General features: G+C 33.8%; 1 protein-coding gene across 2 annotated transcripts; it reads right to left on the reverse strand.

The window, feature by feature from the left end:
• Nucleotides 1–1,100: 1,100 nt before the first annotated feature.
• Nucleotides 1,101–16,712, reverse strand: LOC141687195 (crocetin glucosyltransferase, chloroplastic-like). Of its 2 annotated transcripts, none has more exons than XM_074492391.1 (2): nucleotides 15,236–16,712; nucleotides 1,101–1,597 (listed from the first exon to the last, which is right to left on the reverse strand). In XM_074492391.1, the coding sequence occupies exon 1, from the start codon at nucleotides 16,632–16,634 to the stop codon at nucleotides 15,258–15,260; it is 1,377 nt and encodes a 458-aa protein (XP_074348492.1). In that variant the 5' UTR covers nucleotides 16,635–16,712; the 3' UTR covers nucleotides 1,101–1,597; nucleotides 15,236–15,257. The 2 variants fall into 2 exon arrangements, with proteins under 2 accessions (XP_074348492.1, XP_074348491.1); XM_074492390.1 differs by having other exon boundaries at nucleotides 1,101–1,613.
• Nucleotides 16,713–17,830: the final 1,118 nt, after the last annotated feature.

A 17,830-nucleotide genomic window follows, 5' to 3' on the forward strand; every position in this document is an offset into this window, starting at 1 on the left:
TCAACTTTTTATTCTTCCTCTTACTTCTTTTCTTCCTCAGAAATTCCCTACGAACTACCACAAGTTCTTCCTCGACTTTATCTAGTGTTCTATTATGAGTACGCGAACGCGTACGCATACACCCTCGCTAGAGTACCTGAAACCAGACAAGGAACAAATAAGTAACAATGTCCGAGTCAATGAACTTTAACGACCATTGATAAAGCACATAAACTATAAATTAACACTGCAGTCCCCTGTAGCGGCGCCAAAAACTTGTTAGTCGCTAAACACGCGCTAATAATACACGCAAGTATACGAGTTCGTAAGTGGTATAGAATCATTTCTAGTTCGTTCCCACAGAGACTGTATTGGTTAACTATTTAATTTACGCACCTAAGCAATAATGTATGGTTATTATCCAATGCTAAGACTATAACAAATTGAGATTGTTTATAACTAAGAATTACGCTAACAATTATAACTACGAAAATAAGATTGACTGAATTGATATATATGACAAACATGAGATTCTAACTTCATTAAATACTTCATTCAATAGCCTTATTATTCTTAACCTTAGCATGCAATGGTGATGACACTAATCAGATAACACGAAACTGATAAACTCTAACTTTCGTTGCACGAGTACCATTCTACCAGACATCCACAAAAGAGATAGAAGCTGAATAGACACCAATTATATTGAGACCCTATATGTCTATAGAATTTTACAACATAACGGTTTAAGCACAAGTTATCTATCTTGATTACATAGGGCAAGTAAGATGGTTAAAATTACCTACGAATCATGCATAACAAATACATGAACCTATGCTAGCATGGCAAGTTCTAAATCCTTAAATTCACTTTCGCTTCATTAAGAATTAACACACTATCTTATAATTTCGCGACGCTCATAAGACAGATAAACACAACCAATACTAGGATATCATACAATCACCATATACTAAGGTATCAAACAATGTAACTAAAGAAATCCATAAATAAATCCGCTAGAACCCCACGATAACGATTAGCCCATGATCGAACTCATCATCAACGTGGGTTCCGATGAAACATGATATAGAAAATGTAGTCTTTATACGAATAAATAAAACCAAGTACAAACAAGAGTATAGGTTCATCAAAACAAGAAATAAGCATCCAAATTACAACTCAAAATAAAGATTCGCAAGAATAAACTAGATCGTCTTCGCCTTTGTTGAATTGTGCTAAAGGTCTCTTGTCGTCTTCTCCTTGCGCTATGGTCCGTCTTTGACTTGATATCTATTAAAAATGACCTAATATGAATATATATAGCAGCCCTCAACAATCTGGAAGCTTTCCCTTTTAAAATTATAGTAGAAACAGGATTCTGAAATTCGGCCTCGGCTCGGGCGCGCGCTATCACAGCGCGGGCGCGCTGCATTTCTGGAACCCCGGCGCGGCCGCGCGCTATCACAGCGCGGGCGCGCCGTTCTTCTGGGAAAAACTCATATTTCTTCTTAAATCTTGATGCTTCGAGCCGGCTTTCCACGTGCTTTTATTCCAACATCTCCTGGACACCAAATTAGCACCAAAACAATGCTAATTCACCTGATTACCTGAATAGTACCTGAAATGCAAAAACACTAGAAAACACATTAAAACACTTAACAACTTGAGTACGAATACACCAATTCAAAGCTTATTAGAGCATAATAAAGTATCATAAATGCCACTCAACAATATAATTCGGAAAGTTCACCTTCCGACCATAGTTCCATTTTCTTGGAACCAAGTTGCAAGCCCCAAGGTGTGAGAAATAAACGTTTCAGGTTTGAAAATGCATGGCTTACAGAACCATTATGTAGCATCATCATTTGTTATAATTGGGAAGCCAGTAAACATGCAGCTATTCAAGATAAAATACAACGTTACTCTGACAAGCTCAAAGTCTGGGGAAAGGAAATCATGGGCTGTTTTAACGCTAGAATTAGAGAGTGCCATATGAAACTGAAGAAACTGCGTCGCAAATGGGATGCCCAAGATGTGAAAGAACGCAACGGAAAAATAAAATTTTCGAATCCCTACCGCTTGATCTATGTATAATGAACGGATAATTACGGAGAATAGATATTTTACCTTAAGAAGCTTTACGTTAATGGAAAGATGGAGGTCTTGAATGATCACCACGTAGCCCGTCGACGATCTACGCCTTGAAGGTGTCCACACGAATGATCACCCGGAGGATGGGTGCGTACTAGCGCGTTCTTGAGGCCGCCTTCTTGCTCTCTTTAAGATGCTAGGGTTTATGTTTTATCAAATAAAACGTGTAACCCTAATTCTATTAGAAAGAGATATTATATAGGCAAGAGTTAATGGGCCTCCAATCCTAAACAAAATTTTAGAGTTATTATTATTATTATTAAATTCGATATTCTAATTATTGTATTACTAAGTCTCACTTAATCATCCAATAACTTAATTTCGAATTTAATATTGAATTAGAATTTCTTATTTATTTAATTAATCAAGTCACACTTAATTAATAATAAATAATTCGAATTACTTATATTTAATTTAAATCCAAATTTAAATTAAATAATCGTCCTATCATTCTTTGTGCGACCCTTTAGGTTATTATTACGTTGACAATAATTTTAAATCTAATTTAAAATCATAAAGAATGAGCGGAATCTAGTAATACATCATTGTTACCCAAGTAATAATAATTAAATTGGTGATCAATTAAACCTTTCGTGAATAATGTACAATGTAATATAATCCCTTTAGCCTTATATTATAGATCAAACTCGAGGCATGCATTGTGTCATCATCTGTTAACGTTCAATCCTTCTTTCCTTGATCAATGAGTAAACTATTAAACAAATCAGTATTTGAGCACGACCATGCAATTTATAGTCTTACTCAATCAACAGGCCAATAATATCACTCCTTTAATAAAGGAGGGCTAAATCCCATCTAGATCATTCATATTTCTCATACGATTCATAATGTACCCAATGTCTACTTTTATTATTACCCGGTCAAGGATAACTTTCAATAGTATCAAAGTATATTAATTCTCGTATAGAAATATAATAATTTCAGGTCAAAGGACCAATACATCATTATCACTGTGAGATTAACTTAAGACACTATAAACATGTAGTATCTCACAACGGGTCAATCCATTACCATGTATTTAATACATGTGCCTGTGTTTTGACTTTAGTATCACCATACCTATGATCAATGAGATGTGATCATCAGCCAACAAACACACTAGTCTCAATGTATTTATTATCGTCCCTTAACAATAATACTTGACCAGGGACCTTTAGGAATATCAATACTATTCTCATAATCTATTTTCTAAGTCACGTACTTAGAGGTATAGATTTACATATCATATTCCAAGGATATTTATTAATCTAACATCTTATCGCAGAAAATAAAGATATAATAAATTACTAAGGAATAATCCATATAATCATAATTAATAATCCAAATGTTTTATAACATAAATATAATAATGTTGTCTCTAGGGCACAAACACTAACAATAAGCAGACGGCGTTAATATGTCAGGAAGTGACTAAAGAGGAGGTGAAGTTCGCTTTATTCCAAATGCACCCCGACAAAGCGCAAGTTTCGGATGGAATGACCCATGCTTTTTTTCAAAAACATTGGCACATTATTGGTGAGGATATTTATAATTTAACAAAAGATTTCTTTTCTACAGGAAAAGTGTACCAGGGCCTCAATGATACAAATATTATCTTGATTCCAAAAAAGAAAAATCCAACAGTGATGGGGGAGCTGAGATCAATAGCCTTATGCAATGTAACAATGAAAATCATAGCCAAAGTGATGACAAACAGAATGAAAGGCCTATTGAATACTGTCGTGTCGGAAACCCAAAGCAATTTTATTCTAGAAAGGCTCATCTCTAATAATATCATGGTATCTTATGAAATTATGCACTACCTTAAGGGGAAGAAGGTTGGGAAAGAAGGTTACATGGCCTTAAAACTCGATATGAACAAGGCCTATGATTGTATCGAATGGGACATTTTAAGGGCTATTCTGATTAAGATGGGTTTTTCATAATGGTGGGTATATCTGATTCTTCAGTGTGTTACCACAGTTGTTTACTCTATCACTCATGGCGAGCATAAAATAGGGCCTATACATCCATCTCAAGGAATCAGACAGGGTGACCCACTGTCCCCCTATCTTTTCATCATCTGTGCTGAAGGTTTGTCAGCATTACTAAGGAAATACGAACAGAGGAGTTAAAAACTGTCAAAAGGCTCCCACTGTCACTCATATGCTCTTTGTAAATGACTCACACCTCTTTTGCAAAGTTGATCTTGTTGAAGCTGCGAAGATGCTAGAACTATTGGAAAGGTATGAGAGAGCCTCAAGTCAACAAGTGAACAAGGAAAAGTCAACGGTATTTTACAGCTCAAATGTGATAAATTATAACAGGCAATCTCTATGCCAAGTACTGTAGATGACAGAAGCAAATGAGTATTCCACCTATCTGGGTTTACCAAATGTTATTGGAAGAAATAAATTAGCTCTTCTTGGTTTTTTAAAAGACAAAGTCAACAAAAAAATACGCAGCTGGGATGCTAATTATATATTGAGAGTTGGAAAAGAAATATTGGTAAAACAGGGGGCACAAACACTCATATCCTACGTTATGAACGTGTTCTTGCTGCCTCTGGACATCATGAGAAACATTGAAAAAGCTTTAAAGAGATTTGGTGGAACTCGAACCCATCCAACAAATCAAAACTCAACTGGATGAGTTGGGATAGGCTATCTAAGCACAAGCATACTGGGGGTATGGGATTTCAAAACTTTCGTGATTTCAACGTTGCAATGCTAGGTAAGAAACTATGGAGACTGGCAACAAAACCTAAAAGTTTTATATCGAGATTGTACAAGGCCAAGTATTATGCCTTAAGTGATATTTTCAATACAAACTTGGGTCACAATCCAAGTATTATCTGGCGTAGTCTTTTGGAAGCACAATAGCTTATCATGGATGAGACTTGGTGGAGAATCGGAAACGAAAAAAATATCCAAATACTGGATCCACCTTGGCATTTATCAAAGGACAATCCCTATATTACCTCAAGCCCAGAACCTTTACAAGGGAAAACTGTTGATTCCCTACTATGCATTGACAGAAAGGCTAGGGACTTGGAGGTGGTGACAGATGTTAGATATTGAATACAACACAGGGGGTGAATGTGTTTTGGATATTTTTAAGTCTTTTTCAATCTATTTGGAATGGTGAACAAAGCTGTCTAATTTGTAGAGATATTGTGTTTAACATAATAAACAAAGTATGCACAATAAACAGAGTATTTTGAAAACTCACTTAACTTTGTATTAGAATTAAGTATGTCTTGCTACAATCCTGGGTTCTTTATAAGTAAAAAACTCAACTTCTTTCTTGAGAGAGTTACAATAAAATCTAGATCTCTTTATTACTAACTAAAACAAAGGACCAGTGTTTACTTTATAGATTAGTAAACACAGGTTTACACAGCATGCAATAAGATATACAAAACCCTATTTTAAGTTATCTCTAAAGCTTTCCATTTTTGGCTTAGTGAATCTTTTCAAATCGTGTAGGTCTGTGACTTTCCTTTGTCAGTTAATCTTGGCCTTTGATCTTACACTCTTCAAGCTGCTTTTGTAGACTTTTCAATCTAACTGATTAGATCATTTGTTGATTGATAATCTTGAATATTTAACTTGTCTGCATTCTGTACTTGAGGTTCATATCGAGATCTCTAGTTTGTTGTATAGAGAATTGACATCTTGATAAGTATAATGGCTTATCGAGATCTCTGAGTTCTCTATAAGTATTTTGACATGTTGAGGTATCTGAGTTCTCTATAAGTGAATTTGGCTTGTCGAGGTCTCTGAGTTCTCTTTAAGTATCTTTGACTTGTCGAGGTCTCTGAGTTCTTTTTAAGTGAACTTGGCTTGTCGAGGTCTCCAAATCTCTGCATGTAGAAATGACTTTTCGATATCTCTCAGATCTCTATATGCATTTGACTTGCCGATGTCTCTAAGATCTCTAGTGAGAAATTGACTTGTCGATATCTCCAATCTTTAGATCTTCATTTGCCTTGTCGATATCTCTTAGTTCTCTATATGCATAAATGATTTGTCGATATCTCCAATCTTCATATCTTCATTTGACTTGTCGATATCTCTGAGACTTCTCTATAAGCCATTTTGGACTTCTCGATAAGTCATTCTGGAGTTCTCGAATGAATTCTCTATATAACTTGATCTGTGACTTGTAGATATCTTGACTTAGAACATTTTTCCTAAAACAGATTTATTCAACTCCAAGTTTCTTCAACTTTTCTCTGAGGCATGATCTTGTTGATCTTCTTCCGGTGTTTATTCTTAGGCTTGAGACTGTTTACATGAAAATACTCCAGTCTGATCTTTAACATTTTTACAGACTCAAGTAATACAATACAAAATACAAATTTAGACTATCATACTACTAAATCTTAGGGTTGTCAATGTGACTTAGTGTTGTTATATATAGACATGTCTTGCACAATAATCTCCTGCAATTTGTGAGAAGATTGCTTATCACAAATTCATGCATGGTAACAAGACTAACCCTAAGTTACAATGAGACAATAAAATGTACAAAAATTGACAGATTTGATAATTTTCAACATTTATACAATGAGAAATTACATTGGTTCAATAGAACAAAAACTAGGTGAAATCCTCATATCCTGGTTCCATCATGATGAGATCTTTGATATTTATAAGTACATTGAGTTCTTCAATAATTTGAGTCCCTCTCAAGGCTTCTACTAGTTTCAGCCAATCATCCAGTTTGTATCCATTGAGGTATTTAACTCTGAATATTGAGTAACTCTCTTGCTTGGTTGTAAATATACTTCTAGAAAAGCAGCTACTTGAGCCTTCTTCAATTAATTGAGCAAGAGAGTGTCTTCATGAATTACTATGTTGACTTTGTTGATCAGAATGTCCAATTCATATGCCCTTCTTGATATGAGATAATTAAGGGACACATGTATACACATATCCACACCAAACTCATTTATATTGACAATAATCCTTTTCTCCTGAAAGTTGTCCTTTGTCACCAAGATCACCCTTATGAAATTTATTGTCTTGTCCAAGGCCTTTTTGTATGTGAAGAAGTTGTTGTTTAGAGAAGCCCTGAGAGCCTTTAGCAATTCATCAAATTCTCTGCTTAGACTAGGTCCATCGACTGCTTTTAGTAGCCTCTGCATTCGAATATCAACTTGTTGTTCACTTTCCTTGGTTTTTCCTTTTTGAGCTTCAACATATGATCTTAGAAACCTAGCCTCTATCTCCCCTTTAGTCTTGTTAGCAGGCAAGATGAGGGGTGTAGGCATTTCAGGCCTAACAGCTTCTGGAAGTGTAGGCAATAGAATGTTTAGAGTACCCATGATGGCTCCCAAAGCTACATAATTTTGCATTTGAAGATGCTTATGGGAGTCCGCCAGAGTTTGGATGTCAGCCTGTTGACTTTGTACCAGAGCTGTGAGTTGTGATACTTGAGTTGTCAATGACTCATTTGATGACTGTAAAGTGGAGACTTGAGATTGGAGAGCTTGAATTTGCAAATTTGTGGATGTTGACATTGGTTGTTAAGATGTTGAAGAGAGAGAAGTGCCAAATATAGCTTGTACAGCTTCCCTAATTACTTCCATCAAAAGAACAGATGATTCAAATCTAGCCTGATGCAGTTGATCCAGTTTGACCCTGATATCATTATTACTAGTGATTTGTTGCTGGACAACTTCATGTAAGGCTATATATGATTCCCTCAGATTCTTGATGTTCTTGTCCACAGATGACAAATCAAACTTGTCCATTTGATCTGTAAATCTAGAGAATTTTTTCTTGATGTCCACTTGAGATGGGATGATCTCATCTAGCTTGTTCATGACCACTTCTCTTGTTTTGTCTTGATGATCAATCAGAGTCAATTTTAGAGCTTTACCAATGAGGTAAAAGGCTTTAAGTTGAGCTTTATAGATATCTGTGACTACATCATAAACTTCTTGTGGACTGAGTGTTTTGGCATTGCTCCCAAAGATGGTGATGCACTCTTCTCTAAATCTGGCCAAAACCTCATCCATCTCAAGATGGAAGTCTTTATCCAACTAGGCATCACAGTTACCATCCTGTTCAGCTTCATCCATAATCTTTGTTTACTATTCTTGAATATCTGTCTAATAGGAAAGTATAATAGCTTTATAATCTTGGTTAGACATATCTGATGTAAGAAGTTGTTGAGAAATTTGGGCAAGTCCAGATAGCTGATCAACCAATAGATCATTCATTGTTGTTGGTTGAGCTTTTGCTTCCTGCAGCCACTGAGAGAGAAAATGAGGTTGTGGTTGAGTAGGGTTAGAGATAGATGGTTGGTCAGTTAGATTTGAGGTGGAGGGTAGAGAACCAATAGAACCACCTGTGACAGATGCCACAGTTTGACTCATAGGTTGAACTGTGGTTATGATTGTGTGTTGTTCTCCACATATGGTGGGAATCTCCATTGGAATTGGAGGGGATTTGACCAGGTTACTTTCATGTACCATGGCCTCAAACCCTTGTACTTCTTTCAAAACACTGTCACTTGAATGTGATGTACTTGCCTCCCCCATAGCAGGATCATTGGCAATTGAACTCCTAGCTTCAATTGTGAGTGCAATTTTAGCTAGGGTTTTGAGGGGAGTTGTTCCTTCGAGAGGAACCTCCAATTGAATTGAAGAGGATTTAGATAGCTCCCCCTCAGGAGTACTACCCTCAAACCTTACAACTTGTGAAGGTTGATTTGCATTTGATAGCTCCAAGTCATTTATCAGCTTATTGAATCTTTCAAAAATATCAGTTACGCTCTCATTTGATTTAGCCATGAACCCTTATACTGAGACACCGGTATTCTCCTTTGGTTGGATCTAACTTCCTCTGTACCTTCACACAAAATTTTTATTTTCTCCCAAATCTGTTTAGTTGTGTCACAATCGACAATGTTGTTGTACATGACATTGTCAAGTGACTCTATCAGAATTAATTGCAGACCACTGTCAAGGGAAACTTTTTCTTTCTCAGTTTCTGTGTATTTTGAAGGATCTTTAGGACCATAATGAGCTAGGATGATCATGTCTCCATCTGTAGATTCTTCAATCCTTTCCATAGGAGTGAAATGTCCATTCTTCAGAATCTGGATGTACAAGGGATTGGCCATCCTTAGAAATAACATCATTTTCTTCTGCTATAATGTGTAGTTAGTCTAATGAAAGGCTTGTATCTTTATATTGCTTATCTTTTATGTGTTCATTCTTCCAAGATCTTGATCTGTTTACTCTCATATTTTGCTCTAATACCACTTGTTAGATATTGAATACAACACAGGGGGTGAATGTGTTTTGGATATTTTTAAGTCTTTTTCAATCTATTTGGAATCGTGAACAAAGCTGTCTAATTTGTAGAGATATTGTGTTTAACAGAATAAAAAAAGCATGCACAATAAACACAGTATTTTCAAAACTCACTTAACTTTGTATTAGAATTAAGTATGTCTTGCTACAATCCTGAGTTCTTTGTAAGTAAAGAACTCAGCTTTTTTCTTGAGAGAGTTACGAGAAAATCTAGATCTGTTTGTTACTCACTAAAACAAAGGACCAGTGTTTACTTTATAGATTAGTAAACACAGGTTTACACAGCATGCAATAAGATGTACTAAACCCTACTTTAAGTTATCTCTAAAGTTTTCCATCTTTGGCTTAGTGAATCTTTGCAAATCGTATAGGTTTGTGACTTTCCTTTGTCAGTTAATCTTGGCCTTTGATCTTGCACTCTTCAAGCTACTTTTGTAGACTTTTCAATCTAAGTGATTAGATTGTTTGTTGATTGATAATCTTGAATATTTAACTTTTTAGCATTCTATACTTGAGGTTCATATCGAGATCTTCAGTTTATTGTATAGAGAATTGATATCTCGATAAGTATAATGGCTTATCGAGATATCTGAGTTTTCTATAAGTATTTTAACTTGTCAAGATCTCTGAGTTCTCTATAAGTGAATTTGGCTTGTTGTAGTCTTTGAGTTCTCTATAAGTATCTTTGATTTGTCGAGATCTCTGAGTTCTCTATAAGTGAACTTGGCTTGTCGAGGTCTCCAAATCTCTGCATGTAGAAATGACTTGTCGATATCTCTGAGATCTCTCTATGCATTTTGATTTTTCGATGTCTCTGAGATCTCTAATGAGAAATTGACTTGTCGATATCTCCAATCTTTATATCTTCATTTGCCTTATCGATATCTCTTAGTTCTCTATATGCAAAAATGACTTGTCGATATCTCCAATCTTTATATCTTCATTTGACTTGTCAATATCTCTGAGACTTCTTTATAAGTCATTTTGGACTTCTCGATAAGTCATTCTGGAGTTCTCGAATAACTTCTCTATATAACTTGATATGTGACTTGTAGATATCTTGACTTAGAACATTTTTCCTAAAACAGATTTATTCAACTCCAAACTTCTTCACCTTTTCTCCGAGGCATGATCTTATTGATCTTCTTCCAGAGTTTATTCTTAGGCTTGAGACTGTTTACAGAATAATACTCAAGTCTGATCTTTAACATTTTACAAACTCAGGTAATATAATACAAAATACAGATTTAGACTATCATACAGCTAAATCTTAGGGTTGTCAATGTCACTTAGTCTTGTTATAGTACATGCATATCTTGCACAACAACAAACGTACTTAACGAGAGAGATCAATCTTGTGTTTTGGATATTCTATTACCAGAAATGCTTCAGGAGGATAATTTATTTTATTGTCTAAAAGACTCAGGAAACTACTCGGTAAAATCGGCGTATAGAATGCTGCAGTTTCAAAAGGGTTCTTGGATTACATGGGATACCGATACAATTTGGCAAAGATTATGGAGTATAAAAGCTCCTCCCAAAACTCTAAATCCGGTATGGAGAACATTAACAGGTTGTTTACCAATGATATCCCAACTTCAGTTAAAACATGTCCCAGTAAATGGCATATGTCCGAACTGTCAAGAGGAGGGGGAAACTATTATACATAGCTTGGTCTCTTGTAAGTTTGCTCGACAATTCTAGTCAGTGCTTTTATCATGATTTCATCTTCATGAATTGCCATGTTTTAAGTCATGGTTGGAAGTAGTCTTTAATACAGTGGACAAAAGAAAGCATGTTGAGGTCATCTCTCTATGTCGGTCAATCTAGAGATTAAGAAATGACAATCTTTAATAAAAAATTCACGTCGATTAGCCGAACAGTTGTAGCAATAAGGCAGTACCTTACACAATGGCAAGTAACCCAAAATAGGTCATTTATAACTCCTCTCCAACCACTGCTTGAAGGAGACGGGGCAGTGATATGGGTTCAACCTCAAGCAAACAAAGTTAAGGTATCAGTTAATGCAGTTATTTTTGAAGATCGAGGTAGTGTTGGGTTCAGATTAGTGGCTAAAATTTTTGAAGGGGAGTTAATCGAAGCTAAGGCATATACCATCCTCACTTGGTATCACCTATGATGGCCAAAACAATGGAATTTAAAGAGGCTTTAAGCTGGATGGATGATCAAGGTTGGCATGATTCTAGCGTGGAGTCTGATTGTTTGGTGGTGGTACAAGCAGTCAGAAGTAGTGTACCTATGAAATCATACTTCGGTTTGAGCATCGAAGATTGTCGCTACATTTTATGACGTCTCAACAAAGTTAGTTTGTTCTTGGTTAAGCGATCTGCTAATGCGGTAGCCCATCAAGTAGCACGGGAATCATATTACTTGTCAGGTCGTGTTCTAAATAGGAATCTTTTCCTACATCGATTCAGCTTTGTATCTTATTAGATTTAAATATGAAATAAAAATCTCAGCTTTTTCGTCAAAAAAAAAAGAGAAAGAGTAAGGATTTATTTGGGAAAGTACCGACCAATCAATCAAATGAAATATATTTTTGCTTGTAACAGAATAACATAGATTGGTGTCATATTTTAAATGTAATATATGAAATATGGAATAAATAATATAGGTGTACTATTTTAATTGTAAAAGAGCTAACCAAGGACCAACAACCGAACTTTTAGTGTTTCGGTTTTAATATAATAGTACATGCACGGTTGTTTTAAATAATTGTAATTATATTCTTTAATTTTAATATTCTATTATTTAAATTTCTTATATTTTATTAATTATTTTTTTTAATAATTTTAACATAATCAATAGGGGGAATCATCTTTAATTCAATTTTAACCTTGGTTTAGCCTTCAATTGTACATATTATTTTGTTTTAGCCTAAAACACATTATATCGACAAAATGCACATAATAATATTCAAATTTTAATATAATTTATTTAAGTTCAGATATATTATATATATATTAACCCTAATAAAAGTATATATATATATATATAGATATATATTTAGTTGGTCTAATTAATTTTTGATTTTAATTTTTTATCTTGGATTACTATATAAATTTATTTTAGCTCGGATGACGGTATATATTATTTTTTGTTTATCCAGCCATATCTTACAAATTAAGGGATAGTGTCCAGTTTTGTTTTAAAAAAAAATATATTGTCTCCGGTTTCATTTTGATAAAATAATATGGATATTGCAGACATAGAAGGAAACCTTTCATTATACAAGACCTTATCAACCAAATTCAAGTAATTATATTTAGTTTATTTTTAATTATATTTTAGTTCGCGTTGAATATTATTTAATTTTAGCCTAGATGGGTAATATATATTATTTATTTTAACTCGATATCGTTATATCAACCAGCGAAATAGTTGTATTTAGTTTTAGCACAGATGAGTACTATAACTATATATTATTTTAAATTGTACCAATGGTATTTATTATTGTGTATTAACCCGATATAATAAATCATCTAACTATGGCTCTGTTTGAGATTACTGTTAAAAATTGTTGTGTTGTTAAAAAAGTGCTGTTGTAAAAATCAGATGACCGTTTGGTAATTTTTTTGATAATTATATGTCTTGATACAAAAAATTAAAAATAATGTTGCTTTTGTTAAGGTTTGATGGTGAAATCAGCATCTGCTTCCCGCAACAGCTGAAAATCAGCTTTTTCTAAAAGCACGGGGGACTTACTTTCTCTAACAGCAGCTTTTAGGCCAAAAGCACTTTTCCGAAAAGCAACTTTTAAATTTTACCAAACAATTTTTTTAACTGTTTTTCAGTGAAAAGCTGTTGTTGCTGTCTGCAACAACAATACCAAACACACCCTATATTTTTTTAACCAGGATTAGTAGTATAATGTTGTTTAAACATGTATGAATATGGTATATTATTTTCTTTTATGCCGGGTTATCATATTTACCAACCAATTATTCTAATTATAATCTTATAAGATAACTTTTTTGACCCGGGTGAGTACATATATATTTTTTTCTAGCAAGAGATCATTATAAATATTTAATTATTATTTTATTTTACACCGGCTCAATAGTATAATTTTTTTATATATTATTTTGTTCCGGCTAGAAAGCATTATACATATTTAATTCTATTTATATTTATATAATTATATTGCGAGTATTAGTCTATTATTAAGAAGAATGTTTTATATTAAATATAATTACAGATTTAGAGTTACCAAAATAACGGTGACCAAGGACCAATAACCAAACTTTCAATATTTCGTTTTTAATAGTGTATTAGCTTACGACCCGTACGATGCACGGGTATTTATTAATATTTATATATTTTCATTTCTATTTTACATTAATTTATTAAAATTGTATATAAATAATTAAATACTAAATAATGATTGTATAATTATAATTTCTTTTTGTATAATTTCAAGTTAAGTTCAAATAGTATAAATAGTATATGATTGACGAGGTCTTATTTATAAATAATAATTTTATAATGTAAATCTTTGTTGTTTATGAGATTCGAACATGAAAACTTGTATGTATCTTTATAAATAATAATATAAATGTTTGTTGTTAAAGGAATTTGAACTTGAGAACTTATAAATATCTTTATAAATAATAATATAAATGTTTGTTGTTGACGGAATTCGAACTTGAGAACTTGTGGAGTGTATTTTTTTAGTATTTGAATTTAACGGCTCTAATTATTTGACAAAAAAGATCCGGCGATCGAGATGGAAAGAAATAACGAAAATGAAGAATTAACCACATTACAAATTATATGTAATTCAGGTTTTTATTATAGTATAAATATGTATAATAATGAATATAAATAAATGTACTTAATAGCGTGGTGTAACAAAGTAGAATTGCTAACATGAAAGACTTTGACCGGGCCGGGCCGGGCTTTCCGGAAATGTCAGAGCCCGTTTGGGCCCTCGAAGCGGGCCTAATCGGGCTTTTTTCGGGCCGGGTCGGACCGGGCCGGGCTTTTTTCTAATTTAAATCGGATCGAGTATTATTAGAGATTCCGGAGAATACATGGAAAACAATGTATTGGTTTACATGGAATATTTTATGAAAATATTACTTCGTTGAAAACATTTAAGTTCGGCAAAAAATAAACATGTTTATAGAATAATATGTTTTATCATTGTTATGATAACAATGATATCATTGTTATGATAACAATGATAACAATGATATCATTGTTATGATAACAATGATATCCAAATATTCCTAACAATGATATCCAAATATATATAATGTACTTATTATATCTTCTTTCATTATTTATGCAACGAAGTATATAAATAATATTATTAATTATAAATATGTAAATATATATGTGTTTAGAGTATTATTTATATTTATAGTAAATGTGAATTTATAAATATATAAAAAAATATATTAGAATAATCAAATTATAACCGGATTTTTTCGGGTTTTTAATCGGGCCGGGCCGGGCCGGCCGAAGCCCGAGCTTTTAACCGGGTCGGGCCGGGCTTTGCCTAAAAATATAGGATCCGTCGAGGCCCGAAACCCGGGCCGGGACCGGGTCGGGCTTGACCGGGTTTTGACCGGATCGGATCGGATCGGGCCGGGTTAGATTTTCGGGCCCGGGATTTTTGTGTCTGTCTAGTTGGGGGTAGTCCCGCATCTGAATGACCAACATACAAATTGCGATTTCATAGAAAGAGATAGGCAGATATATCGGATAACATTACATTATATATATATAATTTCAAAGTAGGAAAGATACCATAAATTGGTGACGCAGACAATTAAAAGACTTGGGGATCAACACGTTCCACGAAAGCCTTGAGATTCTTATCCGAAGAACCACCTTCACATATTGCTTCCCTAGCCAAATCACCCCATTTCTTAGCATTGTTTCTCAATTCTTCATTTCCCATCACCATTCTTATGCACCTATCAACTTCATCACCATCAACCATTCCTTCTCCATTACCATTTACTCTCACTCCCGTCTTCCATACATCTTCTATCAACTTTGCATTTGTCGTCTGGTCCGTCCATTGCGGAAATGCCACAACCGGAACCCTTGAAACAAAACTCTCCAACGTCGAATTCCATCCGCAATGTGTCACGAAACATCCTAGTGCAGGGTGTGACAATACTTCTAGTTGACTGCACCATGCCACTATCATTCCTTGCCCTTCTAATTCGTCCATGCAACTTAATTTCTCCTCTTCTGATTCACCCTCTTTCCTAATTATCACCCACAAAAATGGCTTTCTACTTTTTAACAATCCTTTTCCAATCTCATTTATTTGAGGCTTTGACAATGTTGATATGCTTCCGAATGATATATAAATTACAGAGTTATGAGTCTGAGAATCCAACCAATCTCTATAGTTACTTGATTTTAGGAATAGGTCACCTCCAACAGAAGTGTCCGAAGGATCCTTGCCATCTAAGAAAGCTGTTGGAAGGACCGGGCCTATTGAAATGAACTCGAGCTTTTTGATTGCTTTGAGAGCCTCCGGTTCCAGTGCATCAAAAGAATTTACAAGCACCGTAGCTTTTTCATCTGCATCTAGCTGCTCTTTGAATGATGGGAGCGCAAAACTGTACATTTCGGGGCATGTAGGAAGTATAAACGAAGGAAGGTCACGTGCATGGAGACGAGGCAAACCAGGTAATTGTATTGACCATGAAGGGTCATCTAAACAACTGTTCATGGCCTCACCGTAACCATTGAAGTAGTAGTAATAAATATCCAAAACAGAAGCAGGTTGAGTCCAAAGAAGGGCAGAAGGCACGTGTAATTCACGTGCCACCTCTGCCACCCATGGGAGAAGAAGTGTGTTCACAACACAACTGATAGGGCGGCCTTTTTCAGCACTAGAACGTAATATTTGTTTGACACTCTCCGATCCGTGATTACGTATGGAGGACATGAAATGCTTAGCATCATCAGTAAGCTTGAAGCCATCATCATAGCCATCGGAGAAGGAAGCAAAGTTAAGGCCTTTAGTAGCTATTAGAGTGTTTGCCATGCGGACGTGGGCTGACAAACTGGTTGCGAATGTAACCTCTACACCCATTCCGGTAAGCTTCTTGGCGAATTGGAGGCTGGGATTAATTTGGCCTTGTGTCGGGAATGTTATGAGGAGGATGTGACGGTGTTGTTCCATTCTTTTAAAGCTTGAAATATTTTCTCAAAAAACTTTTTGGGGGTAACAAGATAAGTGAAAAGTTGTGTTGGAGGAGCTAGCTCGTTGGTTACTGAACATGACAAACAATGACGGGCATATATAGTCTAAACCTAAAGGCGGATTCATGTAGTATCCAACTGGGACAGGTGCTTTAGCCATTATTTATTTAAATTTTAAAATATAAATATATATATTTTATAAAGTGTTTGTTTAAATTTTAAGATTTAAATATATATGTTTTATAAGGTCCCCTACTTCAACAAAGAGCAAGTGACAATATTTCATAATTTAAGTCATATTTAATTTTATTTATAGTTATATAATTATAAGTTAGAAATTATATATTCAAATATTAAATTTTATTACTTAAATATTAAAAAATCAAAAAATCTAACAAAATGACAAAAAAGAAAAAAATAAATTTAGCCCACCAACTATCAACTTACTCACTTAAATAAAATAAATGGTGCCCCAGATAAGTCCCGGTCTCTATATGTCGCTGGGCTAAATTATAAATGATTTGGATAGCCACTCGATGCAATAATATCAAAATGACAGGGACCTGCGAGAACAGGAGGCCCTGTGACTTCTAATATTATCCATCTTACTCTTATTATTATATTATTACTAACTTTGTACCCGTGGATAATTATTATTTTTTTAAATATTTTTCTTAATATTTATTTTTTATTTATCGAATTTTTAATAAGATAATTTTATTTTCTAAATAAATTTTATATTCTTCATGAATAATGTATTTTCTAAAAATATATATTTTTTGTATTTAGATATTTAGTTATTATATTATTATATTTTTTTTGCTAAATATTATATTTTTATATTTGACATTGGAAACCTAAATATAACCTATATGTTATAATTTATTTTATTTCCTTCATTTTTTGATTTTTTTTCACATTATAATTTTGTAAATAGTATATTTTAATCATATCGTATAATATTTTTACGTAGTTATATATATATTTCTTAATATTGTGTAGTTTGATCAAGAATGAGAAAATTGTTTTGATTTGCATCTTGCGGTATTCGTAATAATTTTTTATAATTTTTCGGTTCTAGTATTGATTTTGAAAAAAAATACTTTACATTTAATTATCATCATACTTTTGAATTGTAATAATTTATTATTATTATTATTACTACTACTACATTTC

This window comes from Apium graveolens, chromosome 9 (assembly GCF_009905375.1).
Source record: "Apium graveolens cultivar Ventura chromosome 9, ASM990537v1, whole genome shotgun sequence".
Lineage (NCBI taxonomy): Eukaryota > Viridiplantae > Streptophyta > Magnoliopsida > Apiales > Apiaceae > Apium > Apium graveolens.